This window comes from Bombyx mandarina, chromosome 25, assembly GCF_030267445.1.
Source record: "Bombyx mandarina strain Sakado chromosome 25, ASM3026744v2".
NCBI lineage: Eukaryota > Metazoa > Arthropoda > Insecta > Lepidoptera > Bombycidae > Bombyx > Bombyx mandarina.
This window is the reverse complement of record NC_143231.1, coordinates 1,825,705-1,842,885: the sequence shown is the minus strand read 5'-3', so window position 1 is coordinate 1,842,885 and position 17,181 is coordinate 1,825,705. Positions and strand designations below refer to the sequence as shown.

Here is a 17,181-nt window from a genome sequence, read left to right as displayed (position 1 = left end):
CCCTCAAAAAAAAATTTTTTTCCTATTTTATACTTATTTTCTATTAATTCGTTTGTTCATCAATTGTTCATGATTGTTCACTGTTAATAATTGTTTGTTCTGCATTTATTTATTTAAAAAAAATATTTAAAAATATACCTACAAGTTAGCCCCTCTAATGCAATTTTTAATATTTTTTCATCCTTAATGACTCGTAAATATTCATTTTCGATTGTTCTTATACAAAACACGTTTGTTCTCTTTCGAAATTACTCTTTTTTTGTTTAATTTACTATTTTTATTAGTTGAATAAATGTATACAAAATATGTGTACTGCGCATGCGTCAACTATAATGCCTAAACTTTATACGCGGTTTTAATCGTGAAAAAAAAAAACAAATATAAATCCTGAAGGAGCAATTAATTGGTATACAGTTTAATTAAAAAAATTAAAAAATTTATAAATGAAATAATGTGCATTGGCGTTAAGTTAGACCAAATACATTTTTTCCATCCTCTTACCTATCGTATTAAAATGTTATTTTACTAATGTTAGGAATATAATTTCGACTGTGTAAAAAAGTTATTATAATGTATACCTATATTATCTCTTGAAAGATAAATAATGAATATATTTACTTATTTGTTTATATTACCTATGTGAACTCCCTATCTTTTTTATACCTTCATAACGATAAGTAGGAGGATGGAAAAAATGTATTTGGTCTAACTTAACGCCAATGCACATTATTTCATTTATTTATTTTTTAATTTTTTTAATTAAACAGTATACCAATTAAATGCTCCTACAGGATTTATATTTGTTTTTTTTTTCACGATTAAAACCGCGTAGAAAGTTTAGGCATTATAGTTGACGCATGCGCAGTACACATATTTTGCAAACATTTATTCAAATAATAAAAATAGTAAATTAAACAAAAAACGAGTAATTTTGAAAGAGAACAAACGTGTTTTATATAAGAACAATCGAAAATGAATATTTACGAGTCATTAAGGATGAAAAAATATTAAAAATTGCATTAGAGGGGCTAACTTGTAGGTATATTTTTAAATATTTTTTTTAAATAAATAAATGCAGAACAAACAATTATTAACAGTGAACAATCATGAACAAATGATGAACAAACGAATTAATAGAAAATAAGTATAAAAAAGGGAAAATAAAATTTTTTGAGGGGCTAACTTCATTCACCTAGAAAACACATCCACAATCCACATAAGTCATTCGAATTTCGAAATTGGTATTTATGTAGGTATCTCTACCAAAATATTAAGTGTATTTATTACCTATGCTGCCAAGTGTATTAACTGTCTCTACCTGTTTTTTTAAAGGGATTTTATGACCTGGTAACTAAGATCTTTAAGTCATGTCTTATTTTAATTTTTATTCTTATTTTTATGAAAAATGATGAAATGAAATTATGATGAATAATTAGTATTATAATTCATAACATTTATTACAGATAATATACATGATTAGATTAGGCAAAAGGAACATTATCCATAAGGCATGCAGCAGAAACAAATATTTTGTAAGAAAAGTTTATCATATTTGGTGTATAAAAAGTAACCGAAAAGATGTATTAATAATGTAATTAGAATGGATTGTAAAAATTTACTTTTTGAATTTCATTATAGATGAAACTTTATATATTATAATACATCACTTAATACTGAACGAGCAGTTTTCTGGAAAACAAAATCTATAAGTCATTCCCCACACATTATACTCACCACTTTTTACATTTTTAGTACCTATACTGCTATTTTTATTTTTATTTTATTTAGATTAATATTTACCTTTTGAGCAAGTTTATTAATAATCTACTCCGGAGAAGCTTACTTCACCTCAAGCAATCAAAATTTCCTACACCCTGATAACCTTCAATCTGTCAAACTATTCATCAGTAAAAATTGAGTTCAATGAGGTTGCTTGAGAAACCCGAGCAGTCAGAACTTAAATAATTTTAGATCGACGATTCCAATTCTTAAATTCGGATTTGGTGATTATAAGATTGGTTTGTGGCGGCACCATCTGATTACATTTAAATAGCGATATAATTTGAAAGCTTATATGATTAACATTGATAATGCAGTTAATTTGTGCATAATTGTCTAGTAAAAATAAGGTGTAATTAATGAGTACTTAAATTTCCGAATTCTTTTATAATTAGTAAAATTTTTTTTTTTTTATTGCCCTTTTAGGCAGACGAGCATACGGCCCACCTGATGGTGAGTGGTTACCGTCGCCCATGGACTTCAGCAATGCCAAGGGCAGAGCCAAGCCGCTGCCTACCGCTTAATACTCTCCACAAGCCTCGTTTGAAGAAGGACATGTCATAGCGCTCGGGAAACACCGTGGAGGGGAGCTCATTCCATAGCCGGATGGTACGTGGCAAAAAAGATCTCTGGAAACGCACTGTGGATGACCGCAGTGGCTCCAGGTAGTATGGATGAACTCTACTCCGGTGGCGGGCGGTGCGATGGTAAAAACGAGATGCCGGTATCATCTCGAACAATTCCTCAGAGCACTCCCCATGGAACATACGGTACAGAATACAGAGGGAACCGAAGTCCCTAATTATTCTTAAATCCAGAAATCTTTAGTATACATATTCGAATGGATGAAAAATATTGTCTTCTACCTTCCTTCTATCCATTTAATAACCAAGCAATAAGATCTGTCACTGATGGCCCTAAACGAAGAAAAAAAAAAAAAAATGTCAAAATCCAAAACGACGAAATAATTTCAAATTATTTTGAAAGTGTTTTTCGTTCTCTTGTTAATATTTTATTGTTCTGTAGTACTAACACTACCGTGATTAGTAGTTATTAATGGAATTTAGCCAATGTAAATGATGGAGAACTCATTTTTTGAGTATCGTGACGAAACCGGAGTTGAAAGCGACTCTGATTACGAAGTAATCGACGATAGCTTAGTGGAACCGAAAGCTGTACTGAAGCAGGGAACAAACCGCACAGCATTCGTGCCCGAATCAGAAGAATCTTCCTCTGAAGGTTAGTGTCTAATGTAGAAAAATAAAATAAGGAATAACATACATCAACTACCAATACCATTTCTCTAAGTGCATTCTCTAAATTAACAATAAATGAAAACGATTTGTAGAACTACTTTGACTGTATTATATAGCTATGTTGATAAAATTTTCACATATGCTTCTTCTGAGTGCACCCATACGATTTTAATGCTGTCTGAATATAGCAGCAAGCTAACTTAATTTTAACTTATAATTTTCCAGAACTTAACATTGCTCAGTATGCTTCTTCTCCATTTTATACAAAAATATTATGCATATGTAAATATATGGTACACTAGATATGAGCCTAAAATAATAGAAAAAAATTTTAAACATGTTAAAATTCAAAACTATGAATTAATTGGAAATATTTTGAAAATTTTTTTTTTGTTCTCTTGGTAATATTTTATTATTCTTTAGTATCAACAAGACTGTGATCAGTAGTTATTTATGTAATTTAGCCAATGAAAATAATAAACTCATTAGAGATCATGAAGAAAACAAAGTTAAAAGCGAAATATAGTTGGACGAATGAAGTTATACTCAAATATGATAAAGAATTAATTCGGTTTAGATTATTAAAAATGTATTTCTTTTTTTATGTCTGTCTGATATAAACTGGCATATGTTTCAAATTCATATACCCCTTAGAAGTAATTCCCAATGAAAAAAAACATAGTATACACCTTAATATGTATAGAGCTAGTTCTGTGTTAAAACTATAATGCACTGGTCTTAAGCTAACCACTAAGACAGAGCATATGTTCTGATATAAAGGGAAGAAGAGATGTTATACTCTATTATTAAAATACATGTCTTAAGATATATTTTTAAAATATGTTGGAAGTTGTCTAGGAGGATTATTAGAGTAAAAAATTAAAGAAATTCTCATTGGATACTTAATATTTCTGTATTTCAATAAAACGGAAGTTCTAGGGTGTTTAAACGATTCACGCTGACCAAACTGATATACGGTTATTCATTGTTCATACTTTAGCAATTTCCTAGTTCAGTAAACCAGGATGAAAGTTATTTTGTTTACAGATGATCCACAACAGGATCAACCTAAGCACAAAAACTCCCAACGTAGCCTCAGAAAAAGTATTATCAATACTCATATCATATCTAGCAGTGATGACGGTAAGAATTAACAAAGTCTATATATGATAATACCACAGCTATCTTCTGTATTTTAGTGCCAGAATATTGAAAGTTTTACAGTTTGGTAATTGCCAGATACAGATATAAGAAATAAACATTCATAATTGCTGTAAATAATACCTTTCACAAAATAAAATCATCTACATTATATTTTAATCTTCATCTAACAAATCTGGAACCATTCAACAGTGTAGGTGTCATTTAAATCTTTAAATACTTGACAATTTCTTTTTATGTTAAACTAAATCCAATTCAATGAATGATACTTCAGAAAATGAAAATCTTCCCAATTCAGTTCATAAACGTAAACATTATTTTTATTATTATTATTTTAATATTAACTTTATTATTCAATTCTTACTTTTAACTTATCATATTGCTTAAATTAACTTCATTAACATCTAGATGGGAATCAAATCATCAAAACTACATCCCATAGTGAGGCAGTTAGCTCTTCCGAGGAGGATGGTAAGCAATCATTTTTTTCATTAATTGTGTTTTCATTTCGCTTTTAATAATATGTCATGCTTTTGATTACTTATTTCACTTCGACCATATATCCAATGGTGAGCAAATATACATTTGTGTCTTTCATTAGTAATTAATACTTATAGTTAAAATAGTTATAAGTAAAAATATATTCCTTTCTCAATTTTTAGACGAAGAATACTCCCCTGAAATGTTGCCGCGCCGTCCGCAATCAATAAAAAAACCTACAGACCAAACTAATAGAGTTCAAGGTCTCAAGAATAAACGTATGATGTTTGATTCAGATTTAGACAATTCCATAACAGTTGAACACAACAGGCACCGGAAACAGATGTGCTTAAAAGATACGCCAATAAAAGTTGAAGATATAAAGAGGAAGTCTTTGCTAGATGACAGTATGCGAGACGCAAGCGGCTATGTGTCAAACGATAATTCAGATGGTGATAGTGCAGAAAAAGACGACAGCAGTGATGAAACGAAATATGATAGTGATGGTGATGAACCTGTGTCCCGTCTAGATATAGAAGGACATAAGAGTAATAGTGAAAATAAACAAAGTAACGATGAGACTGTCAGTCATGATAAAACATTAGACAGCGATAGCCAAACACCTTCAAAGAACGACAGCATTCGATTCACTGCTAGAAAACTTAAGAATTGCAGACGGATTGTCAGCGATGAAAGCAGTTCCGAGACTGACGATGAACAAAAACAAGAAGTTGATGATCCCAAAAACGGATCTCGTGGTAATAGTATAGATGATAAATCTAATTTAGATTTTGATGATAATGAGAAATGGAGCAGTAAAACTAGTGCCTGTGAAAGTGATTTAGATGGTCCAGACGAGTATGAGATGGCAGTTAGGCGTGCAACACGGAAGAGTATTATGGGCTTCATACCAAATGAAAATAATGATAGTGATGAATCTGACTGTATACAATCTGATGAGGTGAGTAAATGTGTTTACTGATAGTCTGCTAAGTTAATACCGGCCAGGGGGAACATTTACCAAAGCAGGAATGAAGATTTTCGGTATTTTATCATCATCATCATCATCCTTTGTGATCGAGAAATATAATTCAGAAACTTTACAACTCATTGTAACAATTTCAAGGCTAATGTAGTGTCGGAGTCAATAAACTCGTTGCACAATAGATGGCTGATTGTCTTCACATTACATTGCGCGTTCAAGAAAAACTATTTATAAAATATAGGTGTTCGACTTTCCGAGGGATGATTATGAAAATAAACTTGGATTAGAAAAAACTTGTATATTCAATAAAAAATCAATAATCTACGGATGGTGTGTCACTTATGACAAGGGTATCATGACAACGGATTTGCGTATTACAGCGCGCTCTAGTGACGGTTTTAGGAGTTAGAAGAAACAGGGTGAACATTCCGCCCACCATGAACTACAAAAGTTCATAGCCAACAATGAGGCCATCAAATTTTACATGTACAATTAACATTTCCATGAAACCGTAACATCTTAACCTAATGTAATCAATAAAGAACTGCTCAACATGAACTAAATATAAACTATCACATTAAAGAAACCATAATAACGACAAAGTTCAATCAAGGGTTGCTTTTAAACAGTTCGTACTTACTTACAACTAAACAATAACAAAATACTTAATAGCTGATGCATCCAAAGATACATTTAAGTTACATACATTGCATGAAATATCCACAGTTATTCAGGTAAGTAATGTTAAGAAGCGATAGGCAAAATGCAAAGTTTGGAGACTGGTCTTACAATTTTAGATTTCTTACATTTGATAGTACCCTTGTGACATTATCTGGAAGTCAGTATGCTCTGGTACGACCTTGACCATTCGATACATCTTAACTATGTCCGCTGCGAAACATATAGGATAAGTACGCCATTTCATAATTATGTGTCGTAACTCTGGTTGAAGCCTTGGACCTACCAATAAATCATTGTTCAATGACTTGCCGCTGGTACCCTTACACGAAGCGTCGAAAACAACGCCGACCTTCGTTGTACTTTTGTCCTCGCGAACAACCAACTGCATGATGAGGTAGATAAACGCATCCTGGCTTAGCAGCTTCTTGTTTGTCATTAATTACTTCTATATGATTCATAGCCAGGTGGCTACATTTATTACCTTGGATTATTCTTGCTTCAAGACTGGATTATTTTCAAGTTTCTTCTTGAGCAAGTGGATTGTTGTCGCGAAAAGGAAGACCTACAACATAACGACCCAAACTGTCCCTAGTTGTAGTGGATTCAAAGTATCTTTCACAGGATTCTTCTTCCTTGGATAAAAGTGGATTATGCTAGTCAGTTTCAATCTCCCAGAACTGACGCAGCAAATCATTGATTGAGTTGTCATGGGTATGTGCGCTAATAATGTAAGGAGTATCCCCACTAACTTAAACTCGTCCCGACAGGATCCATCCCAGCTGTGTATTTTGAGCTGTCAAGATTCCAGATGGATTTCTCAATATGCCTTCTGACAAAACCTGACCATACACATCAGCGCCCAGTAGAAGATCTATATTGCTTGGTGTACCATACCCTGGATCAGCCATCTGCAATTGCAACAATTCCGGCCAATCCTGTAATTGAATTTGCTGTGAAGGAAGAGTGGATGTTAGGCAGTTTAAAACATAGGCTTGAACGGGATAGCTAAAAGAGTTATATGTGGACTGTACTTTAAATTGAACCATATGTTTTACTGAAATACTAGATTTTTCTCCTCCTAAACCAGATATGGTACTTCGAACTGGCAACCTTCAAAGCTGCAAAAGTTGAACTGCGTGTTCACTAATAAACGAGGCTTGAGAGCCCTGATCCAACAATGTCCTAAGTGTGTGATACATACCCTTGCTGGATACATTAACTAATGCGGTAGCTAACATTACTTGACTACTTGATCTCATTTCACTGTTAGAAAAATGGCTGACAACACGCTCCACGTGATCCGCCGCCTGCGGTTCTTGTGCTGGCTCCCGCTGTTGATTAGCGGGCTGACTAGGGCCCGCCAGGGCCGGATTGTGTGTGCCGCCTTCCTGGTGCAGCAACGAGTGATGACGTCGGCCACAGCGCCGACAAGCCGTGCGTCGTTTGCACTGTGTTACCGAATGGTTAGCTCCGAAGCAATTGAAACACAGTTTTCTCTTCTGGATGAACTCCCGGCGATTCTCGATTGCTTCTTGTACAAATTTCTTGCATTGATAAAGCAAGTGATCTTCCGAACAGAATGGGCAGGATACAGACGTCGTCACGCTGAACACCTTCGGCTTATCCACTGCATCTTTGCCTCTAGACTCTCTTCTTTGGTTTGGTTCTAAAAACTCGAGTGCTCGATATCTTGATTCCAGGAATGATTGGAACTCGCTTAGTGTAGGCAATCGATCAGCCTGTTCGCTTAGTTTTTGTTCCCATTGTTTCTGGGATTCATTATCCAATTTTATTGTGATGAGATATATAATCAAGATGTCCCATGTCGATACAGGTATACCAAGGTTAGATAAAGCGTGCAAGCAATCATTTGTCGTATCGAATATTTGTTTGACACCGTTGGATGACTCTGAAGATAAAGCCCTTTTGCCCAACCAGCCTGGCCAGAATGCAGTTCGCGATGTAACGTTTGTTATTGTACCTTTTGTTTAATAGCTATAATCGTTACTTTCGCATCCCAATATAACATTCTGGTGATTTTCTTCAAACTTTAACCAATGTTGTTCCGATAATTGCAATCTCGTTTCGATATATTCCCTTGTTATTCTAGACGCAGGTGACTTTTTGAAATTAACCTGTGCCTTAAATATCTTATTTTGAACATCGGTTTGTAATTTAATATAACTTTCCGGGCCCATTCTTCACATTCACTAGTACTTAGCAACGAAATAGTTTTGTGTTAATTACGGTTTGTAACGTTCTTTTGCACTTAAAATTGTTGTTTATCATTAGTTGTTTTCTTATCCGGCTCGTATTGGACCATGTTCGACTTTCCGAGGGATGATTATGAAAATAAACTTGGATTAGAAAAAACTTGTATATTCAATAAAAAATCAATAATCTACGGATGGTGTGTCACTTATGACAAGGGTATCATGACAACGGATTTGCGTATTACAGCGCGCTCTAGTGACGGTTTTAGGAGTTAGAAGAAACAGGGTGAACAATAGGCAAACAAAAAAACGGTTCAGTGCCTTATTCTCCTCCGTTTGTCCACCGTTTTAACATTGAAAGTAAACAAATATATGAAAGGAAAGATAACATTGGAAAGTTTTTCCCACGTTCACAAGAAAAGTGTCAATAACAAATCTAGAGGTGTCAGTGATTATGATCGAGAATTTAATTTTAATAAAACAAAAAACAGTTTTAGTTAGTTCTTTTTGCGTTTCAATCCATACCCAAATGGATCAAGTTGACTTTTCATTGAAAATTTCAAATACATTATGCAGTCGAACTTATTATCTTTCAAATATTTAAGCACAAGGGCGCGTGCTGGGCAAGTAGTGTAGTAAATAATTAGTTTTTAGTTTAACTGTTCACTTGACACTAGCTAGAATTGTTATCGACATCAAAAGGATATCTGATATACATATTACTAATGCAATGTAGTGCGTATAGTTCTTTTATATATTTATATATTTTAGGCAGCGGCTTGGGTCTGCCCCTTGCATTGCTGAAGTCCATGGGCGACGGGAATCACTCACCATCAGGTGGGCCGTATACTCGTCTGCCTAGACGGGCAATAAAAAAATATTATATATGGTATCATTTCTCGTTCGCACGCGTATATGACAATGCAATCTGAAGCCTAGTTTTGCTGAAATTGAGATTTTTTATACAGAGCCACCGGATATCAGGGCATAGTGATGTGATGCAGGAAGAAAATCAAAACAATAAAGAAGGATCGCGTTCTGTGAAGACGCCAGAAACAGACGGCGATAACTCTCGCCTCAGCTGTTCACCGATCAAAACCCCCTTGCATGACGTCACGAATGTCGTTATCGAATCTGTCGAGAATTCACCCAGTGCTGCTAAAGGTCTCACGAATAAGGTTCAAAGTGAACTGGCGACCGAAGAAACAGGAAACAAGGAGAATTATATTAAGTACGACGACGACGTCACTATTGTTGATACGAAACCGGAAGTGATACAGTTGAGCAGTGATGATGAAGATGAGGTGAGCAGTCTTCTATTATTTTTAGTAATTCCGTAAATCTTTGTCAGGTTGGCACATCATGATAAGCATTACTGGGGGAATATTCGAGTAGTAATTATAAGTAAGGCGTATTGGCAAGATTCATGGAAGTATATGCATTCCGCCTATTTCGTAATATATACGAATATAATAAAATTAAAAAAGACGCTCGTGTAGCTGTTACTAAATCCCACCCCTCCGGGCTTAGTCCATGCTCATGTCCACCTGTCCTGCTGAAATTGGAAAGGCCTCCGGGCCACCAGTAATCCCTCAATCCTAAAGAAAAACCAAAGTTTATTCAATTCTTTAAACTTGAACACTTTTACACAAACTAAACGGTCAAAAAGCCATCATAATTACATGTTTACATTAAAATAAACACTGAATTGATTAATAAAACAAATTGCATAGTTTCACGCGTTGTATTCCCGCTAAAAAATCGCCACTAGATATTCAAGTTTTAGTGCCACTGATCATTACAATAAAACTGTATTGAGAACTGGCGATTCCGTTTATGAACACCTTTACTTATACGAATTGCCAACATACTGACAATAGAAAAGATTAAATTTATTTGAGGGTAGCTATAAAATATTAGTGAGACGTTCCAAATGTTTCAATATCAATGTTTGCTCTTTAATTTTATCTATTCGATTTTTTTAATTCAATAGGATAAATTTTATGTTATTTTCTTTATTTGATACAATATTAATTATTTATTGATTCGTGAATGTGTAATATCGCATAGAATATGCCGAAAACAATGCCCAAAAGTCCAAATACCAGTGTGAGTGTAAAAGTTTCCTATTAACGATATTGAATGATATAATAATTTAATTCGCACGCTTCGCCGGCGCTATTAGGAAATAAATATGAAACATATGTCCAATTTTTGTATATAATGAAACACTATTATGTCCTTAGTTGATTGTATCATAGCAGAAATGTGCCTTCGAATTGCGAATTATAGCATCATTCGAAATATCCTTCGACTTTATTGTGCCTATGAGATACTATATGATTATATGTGTTTATCGCTTGCAAATGAAAATATAAATAAATAAACTCACAGGTGAAAATCGAACAGAAAACGTCTAACGTAAAAAAATCACCCAAAATCAAAAACGAAGCGGACAAGTCGCCGAAAAAGTCCAGGGACAACACCATAAAGTCGTACCTGGTGCCGCCCAGCTACCCGAACCAAGGCGTCGTCTACGTCAAGAAAAGCATCCGGGAGAATGAGCTGTTCAAGTTAAATAGTTTGAAAGAGGATCTACATAATGTTAAGGTGAGGGCAAAGCGCCGCGTACTGTGTGTCGGCGGGGGGGACCGGTGGGGGGTTGCCATAGAGAGGGATACCCCCAGCCTGGCCGTTTCGAACACAGAAAACCCCGTCTTTTCTCAGACTAAGGCGATAATTCTATATTACTTGTTACATTCGTATCGGTTTTAATTGCAACATGTAATCTGAGTTTTGTGCGCGTTCCCAGAGACTTCTGCAGCAAGTGGAGGTGAACACGCTGCCGGACGGCGGAGTGAAGCTGATCGAGCGTCTCACCGGACTGGAGGCGGAGATTCGACGCCAGGGAGACAAGGTCGCCAACATGGTTGTCGAGCCTGGTCAGTTCAATACAATATTTGCTTTGGCGATTAGCGTAAAACCGGCCTTCTAAAAAAAAAATACGGTAAAAATATCTTTTTTTTAGAGAATCCAACAATAGAGGAAATAGCTAAAGATGGCTTCGAGAAGGGGCTCTCCTGGGAAGAGATACAGAAGGCCAGCATCGCCGTGCAGCCGCGGATGTTCGGCAAACAAGGTGACCGGATTCTGTGACCTCATCTGGTTCTATTAATGACGACACCTTCTTAAAGTACACCTTCGTTCTTGCCTAAAATTAACTTAAGCAGGGTGGGGCAGCCGTTGTACCTATACTGAGACCTTAGAACTTATATCTCAAAGTGAGTGGCGGTATTTAAGTTGTAGATGTCTATGGGCTCCAGTAACAATTTAATACCAGGTGGGCTCTGAGCTCGTCCACACATCTAAGAAATAAAAAAATAAACTTATTAAATAATTGGGTCTTAAACATTTAGTGATTTGAGAGAAATAATACATTTGTGGTTAGAAAACTAATGTTTCTCACGCAGAGTGCTGTTTAACACTAAACACCATTCCGGGCTTAATGACCCATTTTGAGCTTTTGCATTAAAAAATCCAACGTATCATCTTATTGGCTTTTGCACATTTGACTTCATTACTTTTTCTTGCCAGTTATATTGCCATTAATCTACGGTTATTATACAATTTTTTTCTGTTTTTTTTTTTTTTGAGTAATAGGTATTTGTCGTATACCGTTATCTACCCGTTATGGTAGAAATAGGTGTAGGTCAATGTTGGTGTGATTAGTATTAATTTATTATTTTAGCATAACAAATTACGCATGTGTCAACCATTAGTAAATGTCAATTAACGATCGAAGTACCCCAGTGTAATACTTCACATCTCACGGCACCCCGGGAACGGATGGGGGGGGCGTCCCAGGCCGCACAGACCATAAGTCTATTACTGTGTGTGCTTATGTATGCTTTGTATTCGGGTTCACCATTTAATTTGATTTTTGTTTTGTTTTTTCTTATTTTTATATATAATATAATATAATATAATATAAAAGCCTTTTATTTCTTACAAGTGACATAAAAAAGTGACATAAAAACAAAAATTTAATGCAATGCTTAACTAATAAATAATGTATCTGTTGAATAATATAAGGTATTATTTCCCACTTGCAAGAACCCCTTCTCGGGTAAAGGCCTCCTCCAAGGATAGCCAATCTTCTCTGGATTGTATAATTTTACGTCTTGTTTCCGATAGTCCTATGATGAATTCTTTCAATACTTCGTTTAATTCTATTAAACATTCATGTGATAGGTGATCTGACATTGTATGTCAATATGTAGAATTTCTTTTGAAGGTTTTTTTTTGTTTTTGTTTCTTGGAGGGTTTTGGTCATAATCTTCCACGGGGACCAACCGTATTGGAAGATGTTTTTCTTGTGTATTTTGCTTGTTTTTCTTGTGGGAGGGGGGTGGTAGTGTCTATATATTCCTGTTTTGATTGTTCTGCTTAATCAGTGCGTTGTTAGTATTTTTTAGTGAGGAAGTTGAGCATGCCCGGTTTCAAGACACCCTCCGATAGACTAGATGATCTTTGTATCGAAGCTTGTGTTTTGTTCTTCTTGCTTGCTTGAGTCTTTTTCTCATCTTGAGGGCGGGAATGAAAACAGGGGGTTTCGGGTGAAGCAGAAAGCATTCTTTTATTGATATTTTTTGTATTGTTGTTCTTATTTATTACTATCATTTTATCATACTTGATGAACGCAGTGTTGCCCTTCTCTCGCTCTTCCTGTACCTGTTTTTGTAGTTCCTTCCTTTTTTCCAAAATGTTTTGTGGATAATCCTCTTTTAAATAGTATGGAGTATCATTCAGTTTTCCTCTGTTTTTGTATATATCTATTTTTAAACCCAAAGTTACAAATGTCACAATAATTGGTCGAGGCTTTTCTCCTTTTTTACCTATTCTCTTAGCCTCCTGAATGTCTGTAGAATTCAGTTTAATAGATAAGTGACGTTCTATGAAACTGGCTAAGTTTCTTTCCAAGTTTGAATATGAAATTTCCGTTTCTTCCACCCCAAAGAAGACAATATTCCTTAGTCTTGCTTGTTTTTCTAAAACATACAGTCTTTTTCCTTGATTTTGCACTTCAGCTTTGAGATTATCGAATTTTTCTTCCCAGTAATTAAACTTTTCGTCCAGTATTTTATTTATGTTTTGAGTCACTTGTTCTGTCACTTTCTCACCGCTTTTTGTAATCATAGCTTTTTGTTCACTCAGTTCTTTTTGGATGGTTCTGAGTGCAATTAAAATTTCTTCCATTGTTAGATAGCGTAACAATAGAACGAGTAACGAGTTGTTTTGATACTGGTGGCGCCCTCTCTTGTCTTAGGTGTATCTATTTCAACGGACGTTCAATGCGAGGCCAATAGTAGTCGGGATAATGCGAAGACTGGGTTGTGACGAAGTTTGATAGCATCGGCAGATGGCGTTAATTGACGTAGCAATTTATGGGTATTATAATTATTAAAGGGACTTAGATTATTACCATTTTTCGGAAAATCTTTTCAAACCCACTAGCTTATGCTTGTTCGACACTCTGTGCTATCCGTTCACTCCTCGTAGATTTTTTCCCTCGATCAGATCACAAAATAATACTCAACGATGTTCTTCTCACTCGAGTAATTTTTACAATTATTCATTAAATCCTTAAACAATTGGCTGGTATTCACTGTTTAGCTTGCAGAGTACAAGCAATTACGCGTACTTAAACTCACTTTTTAAGGAATGGCACTATTTTAATATTTTTAAATCACGATAAAATACAGAGCCGATGTGCATGGTGGCAAACTACCCTACCCTCCCTTATTTTTATACTATAGTAAAATTATTTTGTCGGTGCAGTTTGGGTCATAAAACATAGTCCGACTAGGGCGGTGAGCATGTTGCGCGGGCGTAACGTCATTATCGATAAAAACAACCGACCTTGAACAGCATTAGCTGAGCCACCTCCTTTTGCCTTTTTCTCTTTTTTTTTCTTTTCTGTTATTTATATTTTATTTTACTTAATGTGAAAGGCAATATGGCTTAATGTGAATGACTTTATTATTATTTTTATTTAATTTTTTATACTTTCTCAGCTTGCGCTGGTAGTACTTTAGTGACACTTACGGACTCGCTCAAGTAAATGTCACGGCTTCTTGGGGTTGGCTAATTAAGTGTGTTCTACTATTGTATTATGTGGTTGATCATCTATTTGCAGAAACTTTCTTACGATTCTGCACGTGTTTAATATAGCAGTTTTTTGAAGAAGTATGTAAGTGCTAGGTTTCAGGTCAAGGAGCTTCAATCCATGATATATATGTTTTGGAATATTATTATTTGCGGAAACCGTAACATGCGACTCCCGCGCAGCCATGGCGAGCCACATGGCGGAGCGGAACCTCATCCTGGACCGGCTCCGAGACCTGCACGAGTCGCTGGCGTCCTGCCCGCCGGAGTCGCAGCAGGCCGCCCCGCCGCGCGGCCTGCGCTCCCAGCTCATGCCGCACCAGCTGCACGCGCTGGCCTGGCTGCACTGGAGGGAGACGCAGCGACCGGCGGCCGGAATACTAGGTACTCACGCTGGCGATGGCTTGTTCATACATTATCTTTAATATATTCGGTACAACTCATACAAAAGTTAACGTAGAATGCTAGAAGAGATCGCTCTTAGCGATAAGACCGCCAATTTTTTTTTTCCTCCTACCTATGCTGATAGCCTTAAGAGGCTATTTCAGCTTCAGCCTAACGTCTTTAGGTGAGCTCACGGGGCTCAAACCGGAGTGTTGCTAACACTGACCCTAGCAAGAGTCGTGCTTCGCAGAATCTACCGCCGGATCGGAATCGCGACTCACTGAGAAGATCCGGCGAGAAACTCAGTGGGCTGTGTCTGTGAGAGATCGCCAATTATACTTTTTTTGTATTTAATATATCGCATTGTTTTTTTTTTGCTATACAATATAGAATACTCACTCTCTAGAATGCATCAGCAAACCGGAAAGGAAATAAAATGTTATTCTTTTGTAATATTGCAGGCGTGTCCACAGACCACCGGGTGTTAAGTGAGCGACCTACCTCAATTGATTTGTTATACTAGTTGTTGTGTCCCGCGCACTGAGTGGCGTGGCAGCCTCATAGCTGGGTAGTCAGGATGTCGGTACCTATCCGTGCAAGCTTACACTGCACCGTTCATATTCCGATATTAATAGGTTATGGTCATCGTTTAACACTAGATCGATTGTCTAATAATTTCCTTGTGAATTCTAAAAATGAGAAAAGAAATGTCTACTCTATACTGTATTTTTCATTGCATTTTACCTTCGTTAACCATTTCAGCGGACGACATGGGCCTGGGCAAGACCATCACGATGATAGCGCTGATGGTCAGCGACAAGGAGAACAGCGCCGAGGATGACGACTCTGACGACGAGCGGCCCGGGGACAGCAGGTGTGAGTGTCAACACACATCACGTATAAAAGTGAAGGCATCATCAAATTCATTGAATGAATCTAAAACTTGGGGTGTCAGTAATATGGTCGAAATTTGCTTGCTGCCCTAATGCCGCTAGTTCCCAACGAACTCAGGACAAACAGGGCACTATATTCTATGGCCACTCGTGATGACGTCATAGTCGCCGCCGTCGCTTTTTGTTCTAGCTTAATTTCTAACAATATGCTATGTTTCGTTTGAGCCCGTCCACCCATCTAAGCAATAAAAAAATCTCCAAATCATAGTTCATAGCGGAAAAACAAATAAACCTTAATATCGGCATGATCAGCCCGACATACATGGCGTATGTTGATGTTCTTGTAGCGATTGCTTCTAAGTAGTTGTTTTCAGGAAAAATATCTTAATAATTCATATAAATTTATTTTAAACAAAATATCATAAATCATATAGTGACTTCATATTGCATTTAATGGTATATATTTTATTTATTAATGTATTATTAATAGTGCACCGCAACATACCTGCTGTATCTTTATCCTTTCCAGAATTTCTATTAATTAAACGGTTGCCTGGGTGAAATCGCTTTTAGCGATAAGACCGCCTATTGTATAAACGTATCTGCTTGGTGACTGTTTTCTAATGTTAATTGTGTTTTGGTGTGCAATAAAGTATGTTCTCTCTCGCTATCACATTTTTTTTTGTCAAAAACAGACCACTAATGGAATCACTGTATAGGTGTGAAATGAATCATTATTTTTATTGCTTAGATGTGTGGATAAGCTCACGGTCCACCTGGTGTTGAGTAGTTACCAGAGCCTATAGACATTTACAACGTAAATACCGCCACCCACCTTGAGACATGAGTTTTAAGGTCTCACTTGTAACAGTACAACGGCTGCCTCACTCTTAAAACCGAAACGCATTACTACTTCATGGCAGAGATAGGCGGGGTGATGGAACCTACCCGTGCGGATTCACAAGACGTCCTATCAAAAATCGTCATCATTATCATCCCACAGACCTTCATTGTTAGACATAGGCCTCTCCCAATCCACACCACTGAGCCCGGTGTTCAGCTCTCCTTATCCACCTCTCGAAATAAATATGCACATCGTCGTTGTCAAACCAAAATCTACTATGTGCACTTTTTGAAATTTTTACTTTTTGACCTATTCGTATAGTTCACTGCCTTATCTATCT

The 17,181-nt window shown here is 36.2% G+C and overlaps 2 protein-coding genes across 3 annotated transcripts in view; one reads left to right on the top strand and one right to left on the bottom strand.

Moving 5' to 3' along the window:
* Nucleotides 1-2,715: 2,715 nt before the first annotated feature.
* Nucleotides 2,716-17,181, top strand: part of lds (transcription termination factor lodestar) — a 36,464-nt gene continuing 21,998 nt past the window's right edge. Inside the window, exons 1-10 of one of the 2 annotated variants that reach the window (XM_089738657.1) lie at nt 2,716-3,018; nt 4,083-4,178; nt 4,605-4,667; nt 4,859-5,637; nt 9,524-9,859; nt 10,950-11,165; nt 11,368-11,497; nt 11,584-11,694; nt 14,904-15,104; nt 15,867-15,980. In XM_089738657.1, coding sequence (XP_089594783.1) covers nt 2,856-3,018; nt 4,083-4,178; nt 4,605-4,667; nt 4,859-5,637; nt 9,524-9,859; nt 10,950-11,165; nt 11,368-11,497; nt 11,584-11,694; nt 14,904-15,104; nt 15,867-15,980 — 2,209 coding nt within the window. In that variant the 5' untranslated portion in view covers nt 2,716-2,855. The remainder of the gene's footprint in view (nt 3,019-4,082; nt 4,179-4,604; nt 4,668-4,858; nt 5,638-9,523; nt 9,860-10,949; nt 11,166-11,367; nt 11,498-11,583; nt 11,695-14,903; nt 15,105-15,866; nt 15,981-17,181) is intronic. The other variant, XM_028185387.2, reaches the window with a different exon arrangement.
* On the bottom strand, nt 12,879-13,908 carry LOC114249343 (uncharacterized). Its single transcript, XM_089738658.1, has one exon. The coding sequence runs from the start codon at nt 13,809-13,811 to the stop codon at nt 13,017-13,019; it is 795 nt and encodes a 264-aa protein (XP_089594784.1). The 5' UTR covers nt 13,812-13,908; the 3' UTR covers nt 12,879-13,016.

Bases quoted from the DNA above. Each gene is read 5' to 3' on its own strand.
- LOC114249343 (XM_089738658.1), bottom strand. From the start codon at position 13,811: ATGGAAGAAATTTTAATTGCACTCAGAACCATCCAAAAAGAACTGAGT.